General features: G+C 40.5%; 1 protein-coding gene across 3 annotated transcripts in view; it reads right to left on the bottom strand.

Moving 5' to 3' along the window:
- hdac4 (histone deacetylase 4) overlaps nucleotides 1–21,417 on the bottom strand; it is a 181,607-nt gene that overhangs the window by 22,139 nt on the left and 138,051 nt on the right. For 2 of the 3 annotated variants that reach the window (XM_034693917.1, XM_034693920.1), the window contains 10 exons: nucleotides 18,626–18,892; nucleotides 16,028–16,214; nucleotides 15,385–15,518; nucleotides 13,802–13,904; nucleotides 11,826–11,872; nucleotides 7,737–7,844; nucleotides 5,462–5,517; nucleotides 5,239–5,326; nucleotides 3,304–3,423; nucleotides 3,113–3,210 (listed from right to left, as the gene is read on the bottom strand). In XM_034693917.1, coding sequence (XP_034549808.1) covers nucleotides 3,113–3,210; nucleotides 3,304–3,423; nucleotides 5,239–5,326; nucleotides 5,462–5,517; nucleotides 7,737–7,844; nucleotides 11,826–11,872; nucleotides 13,802–13,904; nucleotides 15,385–15,518; nucleotides 16,028–16,214; nucleotides 18,626–18,892 — 1,208 coding nt within the window. The remainder of the gene's footprint in view (nucleotides 1–3,112; nucleotides 3,211–3,303; nucleotides 3,424–5,238; nucleotides 5,327–5,461; nucleotides 5,518–7,736; nucleotides 7,845–11,825; nucleotides 11,873–13,801; nucleotides 13,905–15,384; nucleotides 15,519–16,027; nucleotides 16,215–18,625; nucleotides 18,893–21,417) is intronic. The other variant, XM_034693919.1, reaches the window with a different exon arrangement.

Below are 21,417 nucleotides of genomic sequence, written 5' to 3'. Positions count from 1 at the left end.
AGTTTTTTGTGTCTATTTCTTCTTGTTTTTGTGCACTCCCATGCACCAACATGTACATTTGAGTCGCGGCATTTTTCACCTTTGTGTCGTACATGCATGTGTGTGTGGTAAATCTGAGTAGTGAGACAGGTCTGCTGTTGTCCTATGGGGTCTATGAATTTGGAGATACTGCTACAGCCTTGGGGGATTAATGGCGCTTGGGTCTGAGGTGATACCCACCCAAACTCTGGTTGGCCTCTTTATATCTTTGGATCTTTTCCACAGTACCAAAAAGGCTGATTTAATAACCTACAATTACATAAAAAGCACACACCAACATGCTGCAAGCCTCTCCACATAAATGTTCGCTCATATAGATTGATGCACTCCTGAACAAACATACACACACCCTAACTACTGTATAATACAGTGCTTTCTGCTGTTTGGACAGTGTCATTTGTACAGTCCTGGCTGCTTTATCTGAAGAGTGGTGCCTTACTGAGTAACTTAAACATGTACTGATCAGCTCAATAACAGATTACCATCTTCATTAATGGGAGTAAGAGTAAAAGGAATAAAAAGGGGAACTTAACTTTTACTCACTTTATAAGAGAGGAATTACAGGAATTAGTGAAGTTTCCGATGCTTTGACAGCATGATCTGCAAACTCTAAATGTAAGAAAATCCAGACCCAGCTGTCTCAGCTTTGATCACCCTGTCAGCCTGCTTTATTAAAGCCCAATTCAAAGAAAAGCACGGATGGTTCATTTTCATAACAAGTAATTACCACATTACTGTAAACTTACAAAGGCTGATCTGCAACACTACAAAAATACTCCTGGATTGTAACGATGACTGAACAAATCTCTGACATATTGTAGGAAGAAGTCCAAGGTGCAAAAATAATATTTTACTTTCTGTGCTTTAGTCCAAAATAGGGATGTTCACAATTAATCGATTATCGATTAATTGATTGGTCATGTGGTCTCATATTACACTCAGCTATCAGGGAGGTTTTTTAAGTTTAAAGCATGTTTGGATGTGAATCAGCTGTTTAAAGGTGTTGTGCACAGCAGAGACGCTCAGCTGGCGGCTGCAGCTGTATGTCAGGTCTCCAAGAGCGCTTTTTAAAGAGGATCAATACACAACTGCTGCCAACAACGACACGGACACAAAGGTTGACAACTTTGAACAGGACACTTCCACCTTTAGATACAAAACTAACAGACTGGTGGGAGTTGCTAGTACGCTATGTTTGCAGAGCAGCAACATCAGAGCCGTCTGAGCTTTTCTGCAGCTGGACTGATTCTGACCCGGTTGCGCTCCATGCTGACACCTGACCGAATACACATGTTTATTTCTCTCAATAAGAACGAGTAGACAGAAAACTGGACACTGTGAGTCTGAAGTTCTTTTCTGTTAGTATTATGAGCCTTCACTTTATAAGACTATGTCCACAGAGAATATTTTTATGTGTCTGATTGTTGATAATCAGTGTTAAACATGTTGTACACATATTCAATACCGTCAGTTATGCATTTTGTTGCTGTTGTAAATATAATTTAGGGGGAAAACAACGTATCTGGCATTGTTTTTGACATAAAAATAACAATGTTTTTTTTTTATTGATTAATCGATAATTGATCGTTAACATTTCCAAAAATCGATCACGGAGAATCCAAAATAAAACTGTCAAAGTGTCTTTTTGCCACAAATGGGTTAAGTTGATCAGCAATAGTTGCTCCTCAAAAAGTTTTAGTAACTGTGTTGATGTTTTAGCAGAAAACTATGATCATACTGATTAAATCCTCTATATCTATATAAGCAGTTTCCTTATAATTTCTTTATTATTATATTTAGTCATTGAGTCATACCAAACCACAAAACGATGAAACTACAGCACATTAAAGCTGGACTAGAAATTAGTTTTAACAGAAAAATGGACAGTGTGGTTAATACTTCATGTCAATGAAATGCACTTTTTATTCTACTCATCAAATCATGATCTCAGGTCCCTCCTTTTCAACAAAATATCAGAAAACTGTCCTGATTTGTTTTGCATGTCTGATGAAGATAGACTTCAGTTCCTGTTTACTCACAAAGTGTTTCAGTTTTCTCAGTTTGTGTTAAATGCTGTTCAGCAGCGTAGGAGCACACTCTATGTCTGATTTAGTTGTTGTCACTGTCAAATATCTGAAGTGTACCAATGTGCTTTTTAATTACTTTAGGCCATTGCTGGACATGTGCAGTATTGTAACTGCTCTTCTGTCTTCTTTTTTCTTTTTCTTCTTATGTTGTTGCTCCTATTTGTTTTGTTTTGTAGTGTCTTGTAAGTCCATATGGGCTGGGCACCTTTTCAGTGCATGACACGATGAATAATAAATAATCTAAACTAATCTAATCTAATCTAATCTAATCTAAACTAAACTAAACTAAACTAAACTAAACTAAACTAAACTAACCATGTCAATATTTTGGAGAAAAGTGGTTTTCCAAATTGTGTGGGGTGCTTACTGTACTGGCCTCAGTGATGCATAATAAATAATGTCTGTGGGATGATATACACACATTAGGCGGTTGTCATCAGTGAATTAGCTCACAAAGGTAGAGAAAGAAGGATGAGGAACAAAGAGTGGGGAGAGGTGGACTCGGAGCGTAGGGGTCTGGGGTGCATTAATGTGAAAAGGTGTGCTTCCGGGGGTTTGCGTGCCATAAGCTGCTAGAAGACGGTGGCCTGTCAGTTTGATGAGTTTGGCCCTGACCAGATGGACACACAGACGCAAACGTGTGTTCATCTTCAAAGAGCACTAGAACCAATCCAGACCTGCTCTTTACCAGCTGGACAGACCAAAAATGTGTGTGAGACATGTACATGTCTGTAGTGAAGCCATGCCTATATACACTTGTAGGTCTTTTAAGCTGTTTGTGTCTGTTGGTTATAAATAGACTCAGACAGTGGACCTAATAGGAATCAGGCACAGCATGAGGAGTAGCTTCTTATCTACCAAACAGCTCCTGATAGATCACTGTCAAACTACAACCTGCCTACCCTCCAAAACATTTTCCAATCAAATCTTCAGTAAAACCATTCATTCAGTCACATGTTCACATCAGGCGTTATCATTTGTCTTACCTAAAAGCAGCCAGGTACTCTGCATCACCCATGGGAGGTTCCAGTCCTCCAGTAAAGGCCATGTTCACATTAAAGCCCACACCTGCTTCACTGCCCGCCTGCAACACACACAAACACCCACACCAAGGTTACAGTGCTAGAATACATTTAGAGAGAGAGGTATGCAGGAATGAAGAGAGACTGTTTCCCACCTCGTCCGGAGCACCACTGCCTGGAAAGAAGTTCCCATCATCGTAGCGGTGCAGTGACAGGTAGAGGACGCTGGGGTCTGCGTAGAAGGCCTGCTGTGTGCCATTACCATGGTGAACATCCTTGAAACATGGAAACGACTCAGGTTAGAGAGACTAAACATTTCAGTCATTGAGTTCTGTCAACAACCGGACTTCAGATGATTTGGAGAATGAACTACCATCTGGATAACACTCAGAAACTGTAAGACTTCCAGACAGTCGTCAGACCTGTATCTCAGCTGTACTCTGAGATGGTCAGCAGGATTCAATAAAAACTCAGCTTCATTTGTTATTCACTTTTGTCAACAACACGGCATCAATGAAATGACCTCATTGTCTGTGTCACAAGAATGCTTTAATACACTCATCCTAAAAATGTCCCTGCTGGCTGGAGGCTGAGTGGCATGACAATGAGCTCTCTGGCTGCACTAAAGTCCCCCTGTGACAGACAGAGAGGAAATGAAAAGGCCCTTCAAAGGCTTTTTGGAATGGCCATGACCAGTCCAGTGCTCCTAGACATGGCCCAGGCTTTGTCATACCTTCTTATAAATTAAGCTGTCTCGCTTTTGAAAACACAAGACAGTGTCTGACCTGAATAGCAGATATTTTAAGCTCTTATTCATTTCAAAAGTAGAGCGGTGAACGGGTTGTGTCTGCTGTTATGTTTAATTTTTACTTTCAGTCTGAACTGTTGTAGCCTTATGGATGCTAATAGATGTTACAAGGTTTTGATGTTTTTTCATGTTACATCATATCATTGATTTTACTAATAGTTAGAGATGGAAGGATACACTCAACCCACAATTTGATTCAAACCCCAAGTTTTGGTTAAGGATAAGATTCACTCACGATTCTCTAACGATTTTCAAGAAAACTGGATTGAACTCAAAATTTAAATAACTGTTATTTTATTTCAGTTCTCAGATATGGACAGTTGGTATATATATATATATATTCTCTTATATTTCTTTGTAAACAAAGTCATCCTTTTTCATTTTTAAGGTGTGTTGTAACTCAAATAAAACCACTGCACACTTTTTTTTCAGCACCTTGTAAAAAATCTAAAATCACTGTACAAAAATACCTTGTTGGAAAATTTCAGAACAATTATAGAGAAATGGAAAGTGAACGATTCCCAAATGAAAGTATTAAATATTAAAACAAATCAATCTCTTTAAATTAGGGATGTACATTTCAAGTATTTTCTGTGATCGATCTTTGGAAATGTTAATGATCAATTATCGTTTAATCATTAAAAAACGTGAATGTTTTCCATGTCAGAAATAATGACAGATGTGTTTTTTTCCCCTGAATCAAATGTTCCTTCACGACACAGTGAATATTACTGACGGTATTAAACAGCTATGGATCATATTGAGGTGTTCACCTGTCACTCAGCTGCAGCCCCCAGCTGAGCGTCTCCACTGTGAGCAACACCTTCAGTCAGCTGATTCTGAAACATGCTTTAAACTTAAAACACCTCCACTCAGTGAGTGATGAGAGCAGCAAGAGACTTCATGATGTTGAACAAGCGGAGTATAATACAGATAGCGCCTTCTACTATTTAAAAATAGTAACCAGATGCAAATTTTGTTGAATCGATTTTAATCCACCCTTATTTGTATCCATTTCTTACCATGTTGCGATATATCCTTACATCCCTACTAATAGCTGATAATTGATTAATGATTTCAAGGGAATCTGCCTTCTGGTTATCAGCCGAGTGGCCTGAGGGTTTAAGTAAATTAAATATTGAAAGACACAAAATTCATCAATTCCCACAGTGGGAACAACCCACAGTTGACTGTTGGGAATACCCTCTGACATCAGGGAACAACAAGGTAACACACCTTTACACCTTGTGTGCATTCAAGGAGTGTTGTATGAGGAACTCACCCAGTCCACGATAAGGATTTTGCTGACATTGAGCCTCTGCTGCAGGAGCTTCACTGCTATGGCAACTGAATTGAAGTAACAGAACCCCCTGAAAAAGGACAGAAGGAGGTACATGAAGACAAAACATGATATGAGGACGAACAAGAGAGAAATCAAGAAATGGAGAATTTGGACAATGCTGCAGGGATGTTTGTTTGATTTGAGCTGTCTCTTTTGTACTTACATGGGGGTGCTCTCCTCAGCGTGGTGTCCTGGTGGTCGAACCACAGCGAAACCATTCTGACAGGAGAAACAAAAATCTGTCACACATGGCTTTTTTTTGACAGATTTTGCAAATAAACCACCACAATGTTTCTGACGGTAATCCTGCTTGTGTACATCAACTGATCCTTTGTCTTTACAACGTTTTGGATAATGTTGAGATATCTCCTCTGATTTTACCTACAAACAATCAAACTGCACTTCATTGTGACTGTACTCGATCCGTGTTATAAAGTTCATTACTTGGATGTGGGAATAAAGCAGCGTGCACGAGAAATGATCCATGCCGCGATGGATGCAGAGAACCCGCTTGGAGACGGAGAAGCATACAGCGCAGGAAAAGGAGAACAGAAAAAAGGACTCGTCTCTCTGAACCAGATGAGGGGCATGCACCCTCGTTGTCTGATATGTTCAATGATTCTTGATTGTAGTGAGGTTAGTACACAGTCAGAGCCATAAATGCAATGGTACTAATAATCAGCATAATAATTTATTTTGGTGTTTCGTTTTTTTGGTTGTTCGGCTTTGGCCAAGATTTTTCATTTCAGTGCATCCCTAAAAAACACTTTTTAAATATTGTAATAAAATGCATAAATTACAAGCAAATGAATTCAACTTTGTTTATATGTCCATCTCTCCTACAAATATTGTTGAAAAAAAACCCATGATACCTAAGTGACATACTGTATCTAAAGCAGTTTCATGCAAACACAGAAACAGATGCTAACATCGGGTCAGTTAAGGGAAGCTTTCTTAGAGCAGAGACCTGCGAGACTCCCAGCAACTGTTTTGGGTCTCCCACTGCTATGTTAGGACATTAGATAGATGTTCAGGCTGATGCAGAGGGAGGCAGGCTGGGCTAATGATGTTGAGTCAGCTGCTGAGGATTAGCAGCCGCCCAGCAGTTTATTGTAAAGACAACCGCCTCAGCTGGTTTGAAGACACTTGGTTACAGCAGCCGCATAATACTGTGTGTACGTAGGCGCATGAGAGACGAGGCAAAGGTGGGTTGTTTCTCTTTGCAGAGGAAAAATAACAACGGATTAAAACAGACGTGTGGAGGGGAAGAGAGAGCAACAGATGGAGGGGCAGACGTGTGAGTGAAAGTGTGGAGTAGATTTATGGCATTCTTTGGAGTTCAGAGAGTTGCTGGTGCAGGTGGAATTTGGTCATTTGGCTGTGGAGGATCCTGAAACGACCATCTGTGTGGGTGTAAGTATGTGCGTGTGAATGTGTGTGTCTGCATGAGCGTGCACACAAATATGTAGACACTGTATATAAGTGTTAAGATGTGGTTAAGCTGAGGGCAAGTCGATACCTGTGACCTTTAACCTAAGTTTCTGTTAGCTGTGTTTCCTGCCTGTGTGTTTGATACATTACTCTTCCTTTTGAACTTCATTATAATAACATAAATCACACACTTTTTGTACTGGACCAAAAAGGTGAGACCATTATTACTTCATAGTTTTAATTCAAACATTTAGGAGTAGTTATAAATGCTTGCACAAAAATCTAAATACCATGTGTGTATTAGCTTTATGTGGTGCCGTCTGCAAGAGTAACGTCATTAGTCTGTGCTGCGTTGGTGCTAAGCTAACGCAAAGTGCGACGGCTGCTCTGCAGGTGGTTGTGGTGTAATACCAATAAAGCAGGCCTGTTAGTGGGGACTGTTGGCGTTTGCAGTGCCCGTGCGCCGGGCCTCCCCGCTGGGTTCAAACAGTAAGCAGCGTTAGCCACAGACACAGGAAGGCTGGCTGGTGGGCAGAGCATGACGGGGGAGGGGACGTGTGTCTGGAAGGTGCTAACGAGACCTTGAGATGGATGTTTCTGGAAGGGGGCTACTCTTTCTTGAGATTTTTGGGGAGTGGATGGATATTACACAACTTCATAAAGGTGCTTCCATCTGTTAAAGTTTGTTTAGTGATTTATTCATTGGGGCCAAACACAGCACAACATACAAAACAAACAATAATGCTTGTGCAAAGAGGAGTGCTCTGCCCTTTCCTTTCTGCAAAGACAAGTAGCTGTTTAGAAGAGAAAAACTGAACCCCAAAACGATCTGAATGGACTTATTTTGGAGGGGTACATGAGCTTTGTTTCCTATTGGCTCCTTCATAAGGGTTATGGAGGAATAAGTCCCATATAAAAGGTTATAACACATAAAATTGTGATTTAATTACAGAGTAATCAGCCTGGACTTTGCAGCTCATTTGTCTTCACAAATCCTCCAAACTTACCTTCAGTTCTCCAGCTGCTACTTTAAAGACCAGCTCCACCACTGAGCCGACAGCCAGGCGAGCTGCACTGGAGGAGTGAACCTCATTCCAGATAGTGTCACTGTCCACCTGCAGAACACAAACACACGTGTTGTTTATATCACACTTTAAACAGGGCAGGAAAAAAGATGTAACTTTGTACTGTTCTTCATTTATTCAGGGATGTTTGATGGTTTGGTTTATGTGAATGTGACAGCAGTTGTAAAACTTTGAGGACATTTGAAATTATTTAGCTGCTGTCATTTCACTACATTAAAGTCAGCCTTTGAAAGTGGCAATTTAGAGACTGCTGGAACATGTTTTCTCTGACATGGACAGAAAACAATAGAAAGTCAATCTGTGAGGCACTAACACATATTTGGAAGCTTACTCATACTGACAAATGGTCAAAGCTGCACGTACAAGAACAGACGGCATGAATTCAACAGCAGATGTAAAAGCAGTCTTTTTCGAGCAGATCAACTTAAAGATGAAACACTTTGAAGAAGTTGTGTTGGGTTATTTGTTTTGCAAAAGTTGCGACGGATATGTCTCAAACCTGTCTGTTCGTCTGAGTTAGTGCATTGTAGCTCATGTTGTTCTCTCTATTTTTGATAATCCAAAGACCACTACCAGCCTCAGACCAACCTTCATCTGCCTCACCCTTAACTAACTCTTTTAACATCTCCAACATTTTTACATATCATCCAGCTCTCCCTCTCCTTCTCTTTCTTCCTCCCTTGTTCTTCCCTAACACATATGGATATGTGTTATTTGAACATAAAAGGGAAGTCAGTGCGCCAATATGTCAAAAGATCTCTATATAAAAGAACATTTATCAATGAAAAGTGGTGTTTACATTGAATACAAGGTCCTGAATGCAAAACTCAAAATGCAAAATCCCAAATGTATATGGACGTAAAGTGCATTGCAATTAGGGTTGCAAAATTCCGGGAATTTTCTAAGTTGGAAACTTTCCATGGGAATTAAGGTGAATCTATGGGAATAAACAGGAATAAACCAGGAATTGACTAAACTGAAGGTTGGCTCTTAATAGGGAACTTAAATATAGTTGTGGAAAATATATCTTATCATAATCCTGACTAAAACAACCAGATTTCATGCAAGTACAGTTGAATATCTCTGCTATTCCTCAATCACATGCACATAGCACACTGCTTACTGCAGGGCTATTGAGACCACGCCCCCTACATGCACTGTGCATTCCTCCATCACATGCACACATGATTTCTAGAATCCTGCAGAGGCTTGAGAAGCTTGAGGGAAGATGCTTTTTGATTTGCATGTTGAATGGGACTTTGTTGGAGGAAGAGGGGCTCTTTTTATTTAACATTTTGAATGGGACTTTGTTGGGATTGCATTGTTGTAAATTTTTGAATGGGTTGGGTCGGGGGGATGAGTAATATTGAACTCAACATTCATGTTTTTGTTCTTCAATGAAAGAATTGATTGTTCAATAAAATATTTAACACTGGATAAAGTTCTACTTACAAATACATGTTTTAATTGTATTATTTTGGATGGGTTTCTGCTTATAACAAAACAAATATTTATGCTTGGATATGATACCTTTCCATTAAAATACCCTCAACTCCCATAAATTCCCATAATTCCCATGGAAAGTTTCCAATTTGGAATATTTCTAAAATTCCCCAGTTTAACTTCCCATGGAAATTTACTGGAAACTTCCCTTCCACCCTTTTGCAACCCTAATTGCAATAAGAACTGTAGTGTTCTTGTTTTATGTTGGTTTTGCAATTCTTCTAAAACATTAAAAGGACATAAACTTAAAGTCTAGACACAAAAACTGTGAGCTCAGCGATACGATTTCAAAAGAAGAAACAAGAGGATGCTATTCAAGAAGTTTAGCTTCATTCATTTGCATTAATTGATTCATTTTGTGAAAGAAAAATATGATTCATTGTTCGGCTCACTGTATGAGTTCAAGTATGTTCCAACAAAGGGCCACTATTCACCAGTCAGGCCTGATCAATGCTGAGTCATGTTGGCCCTCTGTGCCAAACACAACAGTGCATCCACATGCATGAACACACACTCATACATTCTAACGAGATGGACTGAAATGTTCCATTGGATTGATTGTAAGCAGGGCCGTGCACAGGATAATATACACCCTGTGTCCGGCATGGCACATGGAACACGGACACGGATACACACAGACAGAAGACGCTGACAGAGGAAAAGAAGAAAAGAACGGTCTGTGTGTCAATGAGTCTCAACTGAACACACGTGTCGAGCGGCTGAGTCCAGAGAAGATGCTGGATATGTTCTGCTTTGAAAATGTCATCTTAAACCGGCCTTTCACCCGCTCAGTCAGACAGCCGGCCTTTTCATCCACACTGACCGCCTTTCTGACAGTCCACTGGCTGCCCTGAGCGCTAACCAAGTCAGTCCCTCACTCCTCTAACCAGTCAGCGTGTTGAGTGACTTAACAGCTTCTCAGCCAGCCGGCCCACTTTACTTCCCTCTTGTCCCCTGTGACGGGAGTGATCAAGGCCGGAGGAGGACTCCATAATAACATCCACAGGGAAGGAAAAGGCTCTTTTTAAGTTGAGCCAAGAAAGTCTTTTTCATGACATACAACTGTGGTGAATTTCCCATACACTTAAAGCTACAAAGAAGGGAGTGAGGAGGCAAAGAGAGCGTTTCTGATGAGTGACGGATGGTGCTAAGTGCAGAGAGAAACTAAAGGGTAGGTGGAAGACACCATGTAGTAGCCGAGTCAGTGATTGAGCGAGGGAACAAATGAAGAGCCAAGTGAGTGAGTGAATGGGAAACTGAATCTTATATACAAGTCAGGTTAATGAGCACAAACAGATGCTGCTCTAAAGCACCATGTGGAGTCTGAGTGGTTTATTATTTCCCATGTTGATGTTCATTTTGCCTCAAGCCAGGAGTGGCACATAAGCAAGTCAGGAAAAAGTGAAAGGGGAGTGTGTGTGTGTGTGTGTGTGTGTGTGTGTGTGTGTGTGTGTGTGTAGGTGTGTGACAGAGGTAAGAAAAGAGCGGGAATGTGCTGGTATGACGGAATGACTGCTCTCCACAGGCTGACAGCCTAATTTCAGCCCCCTTCCTCTGTAAATGTGTGTGGGTGACTTGTGCGTGTGTGTATGACAGGAAGACAACAATTTAGTCCCATTTGCCATTTTAAAGAGCAGAACAGAGCAGCTCGAAGCCCCGGCTCTTCTTGTTCCCACCGCTGCTGCTGCAGTGGGAGGGAAGGACAAGGGAGGAAGAAAGAGAACGAGAGGGAGAGCTGGATGATACGTAAAAATGTTGGAGATGTTAAAAGAGTTAGTTCAGGGTGAGGCAGGTGAAGGTGGGATCGGCCTCAAAAAGAGATCAAAAATAGAAACAACAGCACAAGCAACAATGCACGAACACAGACGTACAGACAGGTGTGAGATATCCGTTTCAAAAGGCAACATTTCCAACTCTGAGTAACCACATAAATGATTGCATTAGCACACAAACATCCCCAAACAAACAAACAAAAACATACCCCCCACCATATCAATGCACACACACGCACACACATATACACAACTTGTGTGCCTGAAACATCTGGTTCTGATTACAAACACGGCGGAAAGGCAAGCAACAGCTTTTGTTGCCTCTGGTCCTCGAAGGGCGGTGTTTGTGAGAGTGTGTGTGTGTGCATGCTAGTGTGTTCCGTTTGTGTGCATGTTTGTTTGGTGGAAGGAGAACAAATGGAACCATTATTTAGGCAGGGGGGCAGAGAGCAAGTGGGCGAGAGGAACCACAGTTATTATACCAGTATTTGATGATGCTGAAACTATGCCTATTTGTTTCATTGTCCGATGGAGCAGAGCCAGATGCGTATTGATTAGATTAGCAGAATGTCGTAAAAGCCTAATAGTCTATTACGACAATTTTCCACTGAATAAACAAGCGTGACTAACACAGACGATTTCCAAGTAATATATCAGGAACACAAATTACGATTGCTTAATTAAAGTGAGAATATTTGTGAGATGACTTGTGCATGACAGAAAAGAAGTAACTTACCCCAATTCCTCCGCACGGTAACCTCACAAACATGGGACTAACCGAACCTGAGGCAGAGAGAAGAACAGAGTGTTAGAAGGAGTGAGGGAGAAACAGAGGAAGACAGAGCAAAAGTTTACCAGGTGAAGAGGTAACTTTCTGAACTCACAAGCTCAGATGGGTGCATGACCTCTTAAACTGTGCATTTGACTTTCTGACCTGATTGAACAGCTATAGAACACGGGGGCATGCTTTAATTGGACGGGGTGAAGAAGAAAACGTATCCCATTTCCCTGATAATCAAAGCCTCTCAGGAGGGATTTGTCTTTTTTTTTCTAATAGAAACTGGAAATGAATGAACTTTGATTTTATCGTGGGAGAGCAAATAAATCGAGCTCATCTGGAAATAACAATTACCCTGAAATGACTTCACCTTAAGTTTTCATGTTTGTTCTTGTTGCACTAAAAACTTTTATTTCAAACAGCTTTTACCTCTGGGGATATTGAAATCTGGTGCTTTACACCGTCATTATTACAGTTGTTAATGCTAATACTAGACCTGTTGACTTCAACTGTTGGAATCATGACTATCAGCCATACTTATATTATCACTACTAAGTTGCTATTGCTAATACTAAACATATTTTTACCAGTGTTTTGGCACTGCAGTCTGTTGTTGTTGTTATTGCTCTGTTTGTTTGTGTCTATCCATCTGCCTCTTTCCCACTTCCTCAGACCACCTAGTCCTGGCAGATGTCTGCTCATCAGTCAGTCTGGTTCTGCTCAAAGTCTCTGCCTGTTAACAGGAAGGTGTTTCTCTGCCACTGTTGCCAAATGCTTGCTCATGGTGGGCCTGTTTTAGGTCTTTATTAAATAATGTAACACAAAGTGCAGCTCTTATTGTGAAGGGTTTGAGATCACTTTTAGGGTCTTATTTATAGACACACATTGCTCGACGCATGAATGTTTTTCAAGCAATGTAATGCTGCAGAAACATTTTAAACTCATCAATCAATCCAGTGTTGACAGGTGGATTTGTGTACATTTTCATGAGCATAACAGCACACCTCTGAAACTTAACAGGCAGAGCATGGCGGTCTTATTACAAAGGTTAGGGGTCTAAGACTCGCTCAGCCACCAGCTAACTTGGTAAAATGTGCTTAACAAAAAGAAACAATCCCTAACCAGAAATGTAATACAGAATCTATCAATATTCCCTCACTATGGTCACTAGAAGCTACCTCTGTGGGCTTCAAACTGTTTGCATTTCACCTGCTTTCTCTCTTCACCTGTGAATGCTGAACCTTACGCAGGAGTATCTGGTAATTCTCCTGTGGAAGCAGCAATAATAAGAGGAATTTATGTCTCCACTGGAACGAAAGCTAAGATGACCACTGGGCCCCTCAGATTTTTGCACATACGCCTAAACACACACACATACATCCATACACACACATAGAGAGACTGCCTTGTCTACACCTGCACTTTAAGCCACAAAGCTCAGACCTAAGTGACTAAGCAGCCCGTGTGACTTTAGGTTAACAAGCATCAGCAGCTCCTCACCTTATCGTAACACCTCCAAGACTTTATTAGATCAGACCTTTTGTTATGACACGGTTTAAGCATTAAAACAGATTCCCTCTTCAGACGCTGCAGATTCAAAGGAAGGACTTAGTTTGAAATGCAGCCTGCCCAAACAGACACACTACTTCATGTTTTATGTATTAATGTAAATGTTGTAACTTTGTGTGTTTCATCTTTTTGGGTGCTGAATCTGCAGCTCTGTGTGAGTCCTGTGAGACACATAAGTTTGACTTATCTCAACACACCTTCATCTTAGCCCCAAAGTTTCCACATTTAAAAGGATAAGTTGAAGCAGGTCTAGATCAGGATGACATGCAGTCAGTCTATACATTTAAAACTGTAGTAACTACATTAGATAAAAGTAGACTGAGTGTGTTCGTGAATCAGTGTGTGTCTCCATCAATGTGTCTTACAATCTAGTTTCTGCCGTAGTGGGTTGGTTCCGTACAGCAAGACGTGAGCTTCAGAGTGGACTGTCTGTAGCTCCTCCAATGAGGCTTTCCTCCCACGAATACACTGTTCAGAGATAAAAAGACAAAACAGAGAGATAAATGATGTATCCTGCTGAAACCCAACCTTCACCATCCAAACTCCCAGAGACACCATGTAAGACTGCAGATATATACAAGATGCAAATGCATGGGCAGATATAAAACCAGGGGTTACATTTTTCCTTCTGGAGACATTGGAGAATATTAGGAGATAATGGCTGCACACTACCCCCTTGTGGTCATCATAGAATAATACATATCATTGTTTTAGAGAGGTACTGTCTGTATTAAACTGTTAATGTGAATCTTTGTATTTACTTAATATAAATAACTCAGTATAAACCACAGTAACACACTGTTTCTGCTCCTATAACCTCTCTTTCAGGCTTTTAACTACGCACACTTGTTTCTTTAATAGTGATCGGTGGTATCACAGCAGAGCACTGGTTTGTTGTTTACAGAACCAGCTGATATGAATCTTCTTTTAATCTGGATTCTTTTTTTTTAAACATAAATTTGAAGTTGTGAAATTGTGAGTATTTGTTTATCTTTTATGCTTCCCAAATAATCACTTTGTACTCTTAGCTTAGCTTAGCTTCGTAAGTTCTCAAGAAAAAAATGTAAATAAATGAGGCAACATCATGTTTATAAAATTGCACTTAATGCAGTGTAAAGAGGATGATAAATGTGTATCATAGCATCTGTGTAAAACCATAACACTAACTCTTTACACTACCTTTTCATATTTTATACTCAAAGAAAGAATAGATCTGTAAGAAATGCATCCTACAGGATGGGGTTGATAACTACTTTATTTACATCACATTAGTGCTGGGTGATAAATCAATAACAATAATATAGATATAAATATAAAATACAGAATATAGATACATATATGTTAAAAATGTTAAAAATTCTATAAAAATAAACATGTTACTACAACTCCCAACCACTTAAAATGGAAGGGGCGCTAATGAGCCTTAAATGCTAGTTGCCACCCAACATTCGACATAAGAAGAAGACGGCATTGAACAGCCAATCATGTCGCAGCGTTAGAGGTAGGCGTGGCTTAAAGACGTTCAGAGCAGAATGTAAACACAGCTGAGACGAGCGACAGTGACACTGAAGAAAACTCAAAACCTTCTAGCTCAAAGCAGAGTTGTTAATCTGACACTGCTTCCTGTTAGCACCGTCAGAAATGATGGATTCAAGAAGTTCATCAGAAACTAAATCTAGATACAAACTAACAAACTGTCTGCTTTCTTCAACTTTCACTCAGGACCAAAAATCTGACTTTACATTTAAATCAAATAAAGATTTGATATTTATCCTGATAATTATCGATATCCACTGATATGAAATATTTTATCTTGATAACATCATTTTCAATATTGCCCAGCACTACATGACATTAGTAACGCTTGAATCGCTTCAACAGTCTGTCTGCCTCCTTGTTTTAAGATACTGGACCACCCATATGTGCAGAGGTGTAACTGTGGCCTTACCTCGCAGTGCGCTCTGAGGCCTGTTTCCTGTAACCGTGACCAGATACTCTGGATACGTCCAGCGTGCTCTGGGTGAATGGTGGTGTTACCACACATACACTGGTGCTTCTGCATCAATGAGTCATACACCAGACCTGGAAAACACACGCACACACACACGCATACGCACACACACACACACACACAGTTTAAGCGTAATTGTATACCTTGGAAGTAGGGAATAAACACTTGTCACAACAAGACTTCTATAATCCCACTGTAATCTCATGGTGTGATTATTCAGTGCACCTGTCTCATTACAAACTAAAGGTCATGTGGAGAGTTTCCACAGAGATGAGGTGATTCTGTAAAACTACACTTGTAGAGGTCTATATTGTCAGGGGACACAGAATACCTAGCAACAGCCCTGTGCAGATACACAACCGCTGTACGCAGGCTCATCATGCTGTGCAGTTCCAGGAAACCGTTTCCTCTAACCTGCAATCAGCAGGATGAAAGTGTGCGTCTAGATTGCTGTTTACCACTCTACTTTATGACAGATCTCTGTGGGAGAGCAGTGCAAACACCAATAAAGAGTGCCATTTTCATAGGTATGTGCACTGTGTATGTGTAAGGCCTGTCTATTTATTATTTCAGAGCAGACCTGTAGTAAATCGAGGCTTGGCAGGCGGCTCCTGTGCTACCAGAGGGAAGGAGGCGGAGGCTGGAGACGACTGAGCCCTGGAGAGGGGGCGGTGTCCTACAAAGCTGATTGACAACCCGGCTGCTTCCATTGATGCTTGGTAGTTCCTCAGCTGGTGGATCCGCTGCTGCTCTAACAGAAGAGCCTGCTGTTCACAGACAAACACACAGAGAGCAACATGCACACTGAGTGCTGGACTGCAGTTTCATTCTCCTGCCAGAAGATGGCAGTAGAATCACGCAAATATATAGCAACTGTAATAAATAATAGGGAGCACTCTTCAAAGTTTAAATTGTGTTACACAGTGATTTAGCAGTGATTTGACAACTGTAGATAATTATAGTGCAAAGATAAGTAGATCTGTCAAACAATAAAATGACAGATTATTAACCTGATGCTCTTAATATTTCTTTTTGGAAAGTCTTTGGAGGAAAAGACTAAAACGAAGCTGTCTTTTGGCAAAGATAACTGACGCTATTAATCTAGAATTACTTTCCTCAGCTTGACTTCACGAGATGATTACTCTGTTCTGTTTAAAGGGAGCAGCCTCAAACACCAGACCAACAATAATCCATTAAAACAGCTTCTAAAACAGCCGGCATGGAGAGAAACCAATGTCAGAACATGTGGGCATGATTAATTATGTTATTTGAGAACATCTTAAATGTGCGCTGGTAAACTTTGTCCTATTATCTTTATGCATTTGGGCAATCTCTCACAGTCTCACAGGAAAATCCTCTTTGATTCTGAGGGGCGTGTCTGCTTACACTATGGGCGCCATGAGGACAGTGAGAGGAGTGCCTGATTGAATTTGGCTGAGTGGACAGCGGGGATGGGCTTCACAGACGAGGACATGGTGTCCTGACTATTGTGTGTGAGTGTGTGTTTGTAACCACAGATTCAGAATGTATGTTTTATGTGTTCATGGACTAGCATTGCATAACTGGAGACTGTGTGTGTGCAACAGAAGGTTTCTGTGTGGGTGTATGCTAAGCATTTAAAAAGCAGGAGGAAGTGATGGTCCATATGGAGTCGTGCTTGGTTGTAGAGTGGGGAGGTAGGAGGCACACATGCCCTTAGCCATTCATAGAAAACACAGCACTCTACTAAAGTAGAACATGTGTAGTGCGTTTATACTTTTTGCATGACTTAGGGAAAAATGCAAATACAGCTTAAGTTATGCCGGAGAGTGGGCTGGACACACAGTCACGAAGAAAGACAGATTGAATGTAGAGTGTAGTATTTCAGTCAGTCACTACAGGCTCCATCTGTCACTGCTGTCAGATACTTCTCAACGGTTTTCATTTGAAATATTCATCAGAACTGTTCTGTAACCATTCACTGGTCCCTGCACAACGTCTGGCATTAATTAATATGTACCTACGGGCAAATAGATGATGAGATATTGTTACTGAGGGGAGATTTAATGACAAACCTTCATGCATTTAAGTTTCATCTTCTTTTGTCATGGTTTTATTTCTTAATGTAATATCTGTGGATTGAGTGTATTCATTAAAGTTATTATAAGTTCATACGCGGTAATGATTTCACTCATTGATCAAGTCTCCCCCCACACACACACTTTTCTCCCCCACACCAATATTCCTTTTGACCATTGTTCCTTCTCCATTGTTTTAATCACCATCTTCACCAGTCCAAGACGAAAACTTTAGTGTTGGACCGTCGGACATTAAGAATCCATGTTTCCCCCGCTGTGTGTCTTTAAAGATAAAGTGATGACTTCCTGTGACAGGGTGAGTTATTATCTGAGGGGCTCAGTGTTAGCTTGGTCTCTACCTGCAGCAGGTGTGCTTTATGAACCAGCTCTCCTCACCTCCATGCATCTGTCTCATCTTCATTGAGGATTTTTACCCCCGGTGTGCGTTAGTGACAAAGACACAACCGGGGGACGTCTGTTTAATATTTGATGTTTGAAGTTTTTACTGCTCTCACTGTAAAAAGCTCTGTGTCTACAGCTTGATTTGTTCCAGTTTGGAGATACATCAGACACATTTAGTTTGGATCAACTCTTTATCATCAAAGATGCAGATGCATTTCAGAGTGCCGTGAACTGACTGACTGTCCAGTGTGCCTGTCACTGCAGGTGCATTCAGGGACCGTCGTAAAAGTGCAATACAGCCCTTATATTGTGTTCATGGCATTTTTATTTGAATCAAGAGAATCAAAATACAGTCACAGTGGTCACACCAAGAATGTTTTCTTTTGACTTCTTAGCAGGCTAAATCATTTAACTTAAGATATTACATAAAAGTGTTAAAAGAGTGAAATGTTGACTATTTGAACACTTGGTATAACCCTGATACTGATATCTGATCGACTACATGAATGTTTTTAAAGAGTGAAAATGTTTAAGCAATAATCAAAGACTAAAATGTTCTGAGTTTTCGTCGACTAAAACTAGACTAAAACTATAAAGGGCTGAAAGACGAAAATGTGACTAAAACTAACAGGCAGTTTCGTCTTAAGACTAAATCTAAATCTGAAATAACTGCCAAAATGAACACTGGTCCACACCTCCTCTCCAGCCTGCATCCTTACCTGTCTGAACAGGTAGTCCTGCTCAACCTGCCTCTGCTCCCTCTCCTCTTGCTCTTGGGGGTCTGGGGGCTCCTGTTTAATGACCAGCCCTCGCAGAGGCCCTGACTCCGGTACAGACGTAGAGGAGGAGGTCGAGGATGAGGAGGAGAGTCCCTGGTGCTCCCTAAGTTCCTCTTCTGTCTCCTCAGGATGACTCTGGTGCTGCCGGGCGGGTCCTGAGGGGCCAGAGCTTACAGCTGAAACCTGATCACAGGGCTTGGACATGATCTACAGGAAGAAAAGAGATGTTTTATGGAACTTTGCTACCATTTTAACACATCCCCACTGGGTCAAATATGCTTTAACATACGCTTCAATGAGTATATAACAACAATATATATATATACATACTACCAATCAAAAGTTTGGACACACCTTCTCATTCAAGGGTCTGTATTTATTGTAATGATTGTAAACACTGTAGATTAATATCAAAGACATCTAAACTATGAAAGAACATATATGGAATTATTGAATGAACCAAAAAGTGTTAAACAAAACAGAATCTGTTTTATATTTTAGATTCTGTAAAGTAGCCCCCTTTTTCCTTCATGACAGCTTTGCACACTCTTGGTATTCTCTCAGTCTGCTTCATGAAGTGGTCTCCTGGAATGGTTTCTAATGAACATGAGCCTTGTCAAGAGTTCATTTGTAGAATGACTTGTCTTCTTAATGTGTTTGAGACCATCAGTTGTGTTGTTCAGAGGTAGGGTTAGTACACAATGGATAGCTCTATTTGACTACTGTTGTAATCCAGATTATGGCAAAACCAGATTATTTCATAGTTTTGATGTCTTCAGTATTAATCTACAATGTTGAAAATAATTAAAATAAATAAAACCCATTGAATGAGAAGGTGTGTCCAAACTTTTGACTGGTAGTGTATAAGCTGTCTGTCTGTCAGCAGGTATTCACATCAAACTGCAAACAGCCACAACAATATTCATCAATAACTAGAGCATCTTTTATCTTTAACAGTATCACCTATCCCCTCCTTACTGTACTGGGATTGGCTAACAGCATGGTGCTGGAATGGAAAGCCAATAGATCAAACTCAGTGATTTGACAGAGACAGTGACCATTGGTGTCCTGTGTGAAAACCACTATCAGCATGGACTAAATATTTGATCTATAATGATAATTGTATCTTTAAAATAGCCATCATTCAGGGAATCCATCTACAATCATTGTGACTGTTTGACATTGGTCCATTTCATTCCCTTATATAACTCCTGTTCATCAGTTTTAGGTACTGATAGGTCAGCTCCAGCAGAAACACACAAACAAGTAGGTTTGAAAAAAGAAACCAGAATCACTGTGGATAAATCAGGGACAACATGAAGGATGACAATACTTGATACAACCAGTTAACCAGCTCAACTCAAACAAGTTGAGGTCCACTGCACATGTGTTTGATTCCAAAAATAACCGGCTGAACTGTTCCGCACAAAGAACAAAGTAAAGACAGAACGTTTAACCAAACAAAAGCTAACATTAGCCAGGCGCTTGTACCTTTTGTACACAGGGAGATAAAGTGAGCCTGTACTCTGAACTCTGATGGGTTATTTATTTATTCAACTACTTCCCAAAGATTTCCTATATCCATCTTTCAAATAGCAAAAAAACGTTGGTAACTTCACTTTGCCTGCGCCTGAATGAGAGGATAAAACTGAGGAAAGGACCTGAGGGAGAAAGAGAGGAAGAATGGCAGAGGGGCGATTGTGGGAATCTTGTTGTGGCAGCTGTCCCTGTCGTCAAAGACCTCAACCTTGATGTGTAGGTCATGATTGGAGCGGGCCACTGTTTGAGAACGGACCACATACACACACACACAAAGATACAAAGATACACAAACACACACTTGGCTGGCATATTGCCCAGAGAACAGTCCATTGACGTCAGAGAGCAGGCTCTTGCCTCATCCCAGTCCCTCTTCTCCAAACAAACTCAAAACACTCATCCACTCCTGCTGCACAGACTCTCACTCTTCCTTTCTCTCTGTCTCTCCTTCCAGCCCTCCTTTTTAACAGAGGAAATAGTTGCTGGGATATGAACCATGAGGGGGACAGACACTTCATAGGCCTGTTGAATCAGTTCAGAGATCAGGAGCTGGAGCACAGAGGGTGATTGTATACATAAACACTTGACACTGGTTGACTCTTGCCACTCTCTGTCTATCCTTCTCAAACACTCAAAGAACAGGAACATGTCAGCACATTTATGAAAGCATTATTTAAGCTGTCGCAGGTAATAAAGAGTGGAGCTACATTTGGAAGTTTTTCAAGATTCTGTCATTCCTTTGTGTGCTGCCAACATTTCCAACTGTTGAAGCCAAGTCGTAAGGTAGCAGGAAGGGCCTCTTTTAAGAGCTGACTTTACAGAAAGTATGAAAATGTTAATTAGGAAAGAATGAACGCCTACAGATGATTTATTTATCACAAGTGTGTCTGAAAAGTGGTGGATGCCTGATTGTAAATAAGACAGATAATTATTACAAACTCCACTGCTCATGAATTCATGTTTTAATATGCTCTGTTCCGTTGGTTACCCTCAACATTTGTGACAGATTTTTTTTAAAGTTATTTAATTGCTCCTTTGTAGAGACAGGGTTAAATCTGAAGAGTGCAGTGACACATAGTAAAAACATACTTTAGTTTAGGGTAACATTAAATGATCAGATAAGGTATTTACACAGAGGAGGCCTAGACTAACAGAATTCATCAGATATTAAAAACCTTAAGGGAAACTGTTTT

This window comes from Notolabrus celidotus, chromosome 10 (genome assembly GCF_009762535.1).
Source record: "Notolabrus celidotus isolate fNotCel1 chromosome 10, fNotCel1.pri, whole genome shotgun sequence".
NCBI lineage: Eukaryota > Metazoa > Chordata > Actinopteri > Labriformes > Labridae > Notolabrus > Notolabrus celidotus.
Note: the sequence above shows the minus strand (reverse complement) of the source record. Positions and strands in the feature narration are given on the sequence as shown.